This window comes from Camarhynchus parvulus, chromosome 22 (assembly GCF_901933205.1).
Source record: "Camarhynchus parvulus chromosome 22, STF_HiC, whole genome shotgun sequence".
In the NCBI taxonomy this organism is placed as follows: Eukaryota; Metazoa; Chordata; class Aves; order Passeriformes; family Thraupidae; genus Camarhynchus; species Camarhynchus parvulus.
The window spans coordinates 2,364,705-2,371,486 of NC_044592.1; the positions used below are offsets into that span (position 1 = coordinate 2,364,705).

At 60.7% G+C, this 6,782-nt stretch overlaps 2 protein-coding genes across 2 annotated transcripts; one reads left to right on the forward strand and one right to left on the reverse strand.

The window, feature by feature from the left end:
• Window positions 1–251: 251 nt before the first annotated feature.
• Window positions 252–2,235, reverse strand: LSM1 (LSM1 homolog, mRNA degradation associated). Its single transcript, XM_030964351.1, has 4 exons — window positions 2,111–2,235; window positions 1,906–1,974; window positions 1,287–1,402; window positions 252–727 (listed from the first exon to the last, which is right to left on the reverse strand). The coding sequence occupies exons 1-4, from the start codon at window positions 2,154–2,156 to the stop codon at window positions 557–559; spliced, it is 402 nt and encodes a 133-aa protein (XP_030820211.1). The 5' UTR covers window positions 2,157–2,235; the 3' UTR covers window positions 252–556.
• Window positions 2,236–2,360: 125 nt separating this feature from the next.
• On the forward strand, window positions 2,361–6,598 carry BAG4 (BCL2 associated athanogene 4). The gene is made up of 4 exons (XM_030964348.1): window positions 2,361–2,416; window positions 3,593–3,832; window positions 4,351–4,596; window positions 5,319–6,598. Exons 1-4 carry the CDS (start codon window positions 2,369–2,371, stop codon window positions 5,805–5,807), a joined length of 1,023 nt encoding a protein of 340 aa, XP_030820208.1. The 5' UTR covers window positions 2,361–2,368; the 3' UTR covers window positions 5,808–6,598.
• The last annotated feature ends 184 nt before the right edge of the window (window positions 6,599–6,782 follow it).

A 6,782-nucleotide genomic window follows, 5' to 3' on the forward strand; every position in this document is an offset into this window, starting at 1 on the left:
AGCAGGCTCAGCTGCAGGGGAATGGCACAGCCTGGCTGGGGGGTACGGGTGCTCTGTGTTGGGGTACAGGGGTACCCAGGTTCTGCTCCCTTCCCAGAGCAGGATCTTGCCACAGGCTCCAGCGTTCTCTCAGAGTGAGCCCAGCCCATGGCTGCAGCAGGGGTGCCATCTGTCCCTGCACAGCACACGGAGGGGACACGAGGTGGCCTGAGAGAGGGGAACTGCCAGGGCCAGAACACCGGAAAACCATCGATGTCAGGATCAAGGATTTATTTACATGTCAAGGAAACTCTCACCCAGAGTCATGTGAGGAGGAAAAAAGCAAACAAAGCCAAGGAGCAGTGATTTGCCTCCCAAACACAAATGCTTGCACTCCCAGTGCGCTGGGCCCTCCTCATCTCCTTCTCCAGAAGGAGACTAAAGGCATGATTTGTGTACAGTTACCAGCACCACGGAAAAGACAATCTGAAAATGAAACCTGCCTTTCCAGGCAGTGTGTGCCTGCCCAGGGGAGTCCTGGAGCAGCCCTGGCTCCCTGTAGGAGAGGAGCAGCCCCTCAGTACTCATCCAACGTGTCAGCACGTGGCACCGAGAGGCCTCGCTCCTTCAGAGCCTGCACCTTCAGCTTCTCTGACTCCTGCTTGGCCTGCTGCTCCACCCGCTGCTCCTCCAGGATCTCCTCGATGGACACCTGCTGCAGAGGCGTGTCGCTCTCCTTCTCCAGGTCCTGCAGGAGAAAAGACCCTTCAGCACACACAATCACCTGTGGCCATGCAGCAAGTGCCAGCAAACAGCGGGGCTGACAGAAAACAGAGGTGCTGGAAGTGCCCTGAGGGGTGGGGATGTGGGCAGGGATCCCCAGCACAGCCCTGGGAAGAGGATCCTTGGGGAATCTCAAGGGGATCCTTGGGGAATCTCAAGGATCCGCCATGGGAAGGGGATCCCTGAGCAAACAGTGCTCAGCTCCTCCTGAGCCCATCCCAGGCGGTGTCTGCTGGGGCAGAGCCAGCAGGGAGGTACCAGGTAACCAGCAGTGCCACACGAGCTGGAGCTTCCCCACAGCTCCCTCTGCGCTGTTCTTTGTCCTTGTGTCATCCCAGAGGGGCTGTGGCAGCAGGAGGCAGCCCTGCCCTGCAGGCTGGCCCTTCTGTGATGGCTCAGCCTGAGCTGGCCCTGGAGGCGGCTCCAATTCCAGCCCAACACAACAGCAACCACATTTCACAGCAGGCAGACAGACAGACCGACCGACCACAAACCCTCCCCAGCAGTGAGATGTGAGCACTTACAATTTCCCCCAGCAGCACCACATTCTCGCCCCTCACCACGAAGATGCCCCGAGGGATGTCCCCATACTTCTTGCCCACGTGGATGCGCTCCACAGTCTGGTGCAACACCAAGTTCGCTGCAGCAACGAGACAGACACAAAACCAGCGATGTTCCACCGGGAACCGTGGCTGAGCAGCGTCCCCCGTCCCACCGGAGCAGGGCTGGCTGTCCCCCGGCACTCGGTGCCTGCCAGAGCTGGGTCACTGAGGCCACCGAGACCCAGCGAGCTCTGAGCTGAGCCCACCCGAGACCCCGCAGCACAGAAGGTGATGGCGATGCTTGTGCTGCAAACTCCGGGCAAGGATGGAGCGCCTGGCCCCGGGACGAGGATGAAGAACACCGCCCGGCCCCGGGATGGAGGATGATGATGAACATCGCCCGGTGCTTCTGCCCAACAAGCAGAGCCACAGCGCTGGACGCACCCGCAGCACGGGGAGAGCCCAGCGCGGGAGAAACCCCCGCGAAGCGCCCGGTCCAGAGGTTCAACCCCCAGCACAACCACACTGGAAAATCAGCACGGCTCCCTCCTCATCCTCCTCCTCCTCCTCGCCATCCCCGGCGCTCCCGGCCCGGCCGTACCGAACTGGTCGATGCTGCGCAGGTACCCGATGAGCGTCCGGCCGTCCCGCAGCAGCACCAGGTGCTTCTCTGCGGGAAAAGAGAGCGGAGCGTCGCGCACGGCCCCCGCGGCTCCGGGACCCGCCGGGCTCGCTCGGAACCGCGGGGCAGGACCCGGGGGAGCGGGAGCCCGGAGCCCACGGCGGGGCAGCCCCGGGACACTCACTGTCGATGTCCTGGATCAGGCTGGCCGTGCCGGGCATGTAGTTCATGGTGCCGCCGCGCCCGCAGCGGAAGCGCCGCCATGCGCCGGTGCCGCCGCCGCCGCCCCGGAACCGCCCGCGCCGGGCGGGGCCCACCCGCCGCTGCCCTTTTAAGCCGCGCCAGCCGTGCGCGCGGGGACGCTGCTGATTGGTCGCGGCCAGAGGGCAGCGGCCGCCGATTGGACACGGGGACCGTTGGGGGCGTGGCCTCGGCGGCGGCCATGGAGCCCCGCACGGCCGGGCCGGGCCCGCCCGCGGCGGCCGCGCAGGTAACGGGGGTGAGGGGCGGGCACGGGCCCTGGGACGGAAACAGCCCCCGGGATGGACGGGGCCCCCCGGCGAGGGCACGGCCCCCGGGACGGAAACGGCCGCCGGGATCTGGCACGGGCCCCTGCACAGAAACGGCCCCCGGGATCGGACCCGCAGCGCTCAGCCCGATAACGGGCGCGCAGGGCGGTCCCCGGGCGGCACTGCCCGGAGCCTCCCCCGCCCCGCCGGTTCTCGTGGCTCTGCTCGCGGAGCCCTGCGGGCGTGTAACGGGGCGGAAAGGAGCGCGGGGAGGGAGGGAGGCGCTGCACGGGGACGTTTCTGGGGCGCTTTGCTGGTGCGGGGATCCCGGGAACGGGGGGATCCCGGAGCGCTTTGCGGAGCGGGAGGGCCGCGGTAACGGGACTGGGCATTGCCGGGGCCGGTCCCGGGGCTGGGCATTGCCGGGTCCGGTACCCACGGGGTTGATGGCGGCTGGGTTTCGGGCTGCCGTGCAAATTCCGTGTGATGAAAAGGGCTTTGCCGTGGTTTGATTTGATTTGGTTTGGTTTGGTTTGGTTTGGTTTGGTTTCTCGTCTGGGCTGTCAGGATGGTCCGGCCCTTCCATAAATCCCGGCACACAGGTTGTACAGCCTGCACTGTGGGAAGCAGCTCAGCAGCTTTGGGCTGCTTTGCCCGAAGGTACAGGGAGTCATTCCCCGAGCTCCCGAAATCCTGTCCTTCAGCATCCCCTCTGCCGTCAGGTGGAAACTCACGTTCCCTACACATCAGTTATGGGATGGATCCATGTAAATTCTCAGCTGTGGCCTGGGTGTGCAGACAGAGACCCACATGAGCTGCAGCTCCAGGAGCTGAACACTGGCTGGCAGAGCTTCTCTGAGAACGAGCTTTTCATGAACACTGGCTGGCAGAGCTTGTCTGTTTGAGAATGAGCTTCCCTGGAGAGTTTTCCATCCTCCTGTCGGTGATGCAGAGCTGGCATTGAATCCTCCAGGAGCTGCTCACTGTGAGGGGCTGCGCACCTCCCCCTGAGCCCAGCTTGGCTGAGCGAGACCTGGTACAGCCAGGTTAGACCAGGAAAGCCTAAAACTGGGGCAGATCAGCTGCAGGAAGGGCCAGACTCATTCCTGGATCACCTGTGTCCCATCACCTTCCCTGTGCTCTTCCCTTGTCCCCAGGCAATGGATTCTCCCTATGCCAACGGAGCCTACAGCCCCCCGTACCCGCACTACGCCAGCCTGCCCCAGGCACGGGGCTTCTACTGCTCGGGGCCCCCGCGCAGCCCCTACCCCCCGGAGCCCACGGGCCTCTACCGGCCCCCGTCGCCCGCTCCCGCCTGGAGCTACGTCCCCCCGGAGTGTCCCCCCGAGGGCTCGGCCCTCCGCAGGCAGCAGGTGCCCGGCTACTCCCCGCCACAGGTAAGGGCAGGGCCGGGGGCACAGCCTGCAGGGCGTGGGTGGTGGGGCTGGGACAGGGGGAGCGGCTCTGCTGGGGCTGGGGGTGGCGCTGAGTGCCTGGTGCAGCCTGGTTTTGCTCTTAGCAAAAGTGGTGGGCACTCTGGAGACTCTGAGCTTTTGGGTCAGGAAAGTGGGAATTGGGCGGCCAACCTGAGCTGCTGCTGGGCCATCTGGCTGCCAGGGCTGGGTGAGGGTGCAGGGCTGGGAGTGACCCCCCTGTAACGCCTGTCCCAGCTTCTAGGGCTGGGTGAGGGTTCAGTGACCCCCCTAACGCCTGTCCCAGCTTCTAGGTCTGGGTGAGAGTTCAGTGACCCCCCTGTAACGCCTGTCCCAGCTTCTAGGGCTGGGTGAGAGTTCAGTGATCCCCCTATAATGCCTGTCCCAGGGCTGGGTGAGGGTTCAGTGATCCCCTATAATGCCTGTCCCAGGGCTGTGTGATGGTACAGTGCCCCCTGTAACTCCTGTTCCCGTCCCTGCAGACCCCGGGAATGCCGATGCCGCAGTATCAGTACGGAGACAGCAGCGCAGGGGTGACAGGGCAGGGCCCAGTGCCACAGCCCAGAGCCCTGGAGGACACCTGGGGCTCCCACTCTGGCTTTGGGGTGCAGCCTCGCTACGCCTGGCCCGCCTCGGGGCACAGCAGCCCCTATGTGTCGGATTCACAGCCCCCCTGGAGCAGCAGCGGGGCCCCTTCCCACCCTCCCTCCTGGGACTCACAGGGACAGGTGAGCTCCTGTTTGCACACAGAGCACTTAAACCCGTGGCTGGGATTCTTGTGATGGGTAAGTTGTCCTAGGTGGGTCTTGAAATGGGTCTGACAGGCTTTAAAGTGACTCTGCTACTTTGGTGCCCAGTAGCAGCCCTGATGTGACCGTGTTCACAGGGGTCTCAGGATGAGGGAAGAGACGAGGATCTGACTCCATGTTTTAGAAGGCTTGATTTATTATTTTATGATATATATTCCATTAAAACTATACTAAAAGAATAGAAGAAAGGATTTCATCAGAAGGCTGGCTAAGAATAGAATAGGAAAGAATGATAACAGAAGTTTGTGGCTTGGATTCTCTGTCCGAGCCAGCTGGACTGTGATTAGCCATTAATTAGAAACAACTAACATGGACCAATCACAGATGCACCTGTTGCATTCCACAGCAGCAGATAACCATTGTTTACATTTTGTTCCTGAGGCCTCTCAGCTTCTCAGGAGGAAAAATCCTAAAGAAAGGATTTTTCACAAAAGATGTCTGCGACACCCTGATGGGGGGTTCAGGGGTTCAGATTCCTCCTCTGCACAGGTGCCCCTTGCTGGGCTGTTGTTTTCTACCATGGGAGCAGAGCACAGCTCCCTGTCCCAAGCATCCCCAGCCCTGCTGGGTGCAGGATGAGAGCAGGAAGGTGCAGGTTAAAAGGAAATGCACTTAGAGATGTTTTCTCCCTCTGACTGCAGGACTCTGTCTACGACAGAGCTGAGCAGAGCCCCGGCCAACACAGTTACTATTCTGATGGCAACCAGCGGCACTCAGGGCCAGTGAACGAGCACAGGGTGGCCAAGCCTGCCCCATCCCAGCCCAGGGTGCAGTACAGTGCCCAGCCCCAGCTCTACGACCTCACCTCACGGAAACCCATGGCCAGGAGCCAGGAGCTGGGCTTCAAACCTGCTGAGCAGCCTGCCCCACATCCTGCAGCGCTGCAGCCGGAGATTCAGAGGATCCTCCACGTGATGGGAGAGGCTGAACAGCTGGAGGAAGAGGTGGATGAGTTTGTAGGGAAAAAGACAGATAAATCCTACCGGCTGCTGGAGGAGATGTTGACCAAGCTGCTGCTGGAGCTGGATTCCATTGAGACTGGGGGCCAGGACAGTGTCCGGCAGGCCAGGAAAGAGTCCGTCCACAGAATTCAGGCCATACTGGAAAAACTGGAAAGAAAGGGATTGTGAAAGCACATGAGCCACAACACACAGGCTGTTGTTGAGGTTCCAAAGAGTTCTCTTAAATCTCAGCTCTTTCTGCTACGCACTATTGACAATGGAATAGCAATAAGCCCTGAGTTAACAAATCGAATCAAACCCACCAAAAAAGCCAGCCCAGAAGCCCAGCCCTGACAAACAGCTCAGCAAAGGACAAATGGAGAGAGGTTTGAAGCAGCAAAAGTATTGAATGAAGATGCTGAAGAGAAGTGGGCCAAGGATGGAGCCCTGTGGGGTTGTGCCCAGTCTCTGGGTGCCTCCTACAGCCACAGCCAGGCTTCAGACACTCCTCAGATGTGCTGCAGGGTGCAGCCACCAACCAGGACTCTGGGCTTGTCCTCACTGCCTGTAATTTCAGCTTCAGCTCCCTTGCCATGAGCCCCGTGTGTCCTCAGAGGGGTTGTTTGGGTTTAGTGCACTGAAGTGCTGGAGGGAGGGACTGTGCTGGCACATGTCACGTCGTGCTGTTCCTGCTGTGTGGTGCAGAGCCAGTGTGGGGTGTCCCTGTGGGCATAGGAACAGGCTGGAAATCCCCGTTCTGCCACTGAAAGGAGTGCAAGTCAAGGCAAGAGCAGGGGCAGGATGCTTGGAAGTGATTTCCAGGTCACTTGGGTCAGAATCCCCTGATTCATGTCCCTCTCCATCCTGTGAGTTCTGTGTCCCACTGTGCAGCACCACGGGGAGGGAGCAGCTCGGCCTGTTCCAGCCTCCTGGTTACCCCCTGCACAGCAACTCACTGCTATGTGTGGCACCTAATAAACCCTGACAAGTTTTAAATGTTATTTTGTAATTGAGATGTCTCAAAGTCTCTTTTTCTTTAAAGAGAAGAGGTGAGGAAAGTTTTGTAACTCAGACCAAAGCTGCAGCCCAGCTGTACCAATGAACAGAACGTCTGACAAGGCTGTTTTGGGGTGCCAGGGTGCCCCATTGCCTCCCAGGCAGTGC

Coding starts and splice junctions, on each gene's coding strand:
- LSM1 (XM_030964351.1), bottom strand. CDS start 2,156: ATGAACTACATGCCCGGCACGGCCAGCCTGATCCAGGACATCGACA. Junction 1,975..2,110: donor CCTGATCCAGGACATCGACA/GTGAGTGTCCCG, acceptor CTTTTCCCGCAG/AGAAGCACCTGGTGCTGCTG. Junction 1,403..1,905: donor GCGCAGCATCGACCAGTTCG/GTACGGCCGGGC, acceptor TCGTTGCTGCAG/CGAACTTGGTGTTGCACCAG.
- BAG4 (XM_030964348.1), top strand. CDS start 2,369: ATGGAGCCCCGCACGGCCGGGCCGGGCCCGCCCGCGGCGGCCGCGCAG. Junction 3,833..4,350: donor CCGGCTACTCCCCGCCACAG/GTAAGGGCAGGG, acceptor CCGTCCCTGCAG/ACCCCGGGAATGCCGATGCC. Junction 4,597..5,318: donor CCTGGGACTCACAGGGACAG/GTGAGCTCCTGT, acceptor CTCTGACTGCAG/GACTCTGTCTACGACAGAGC.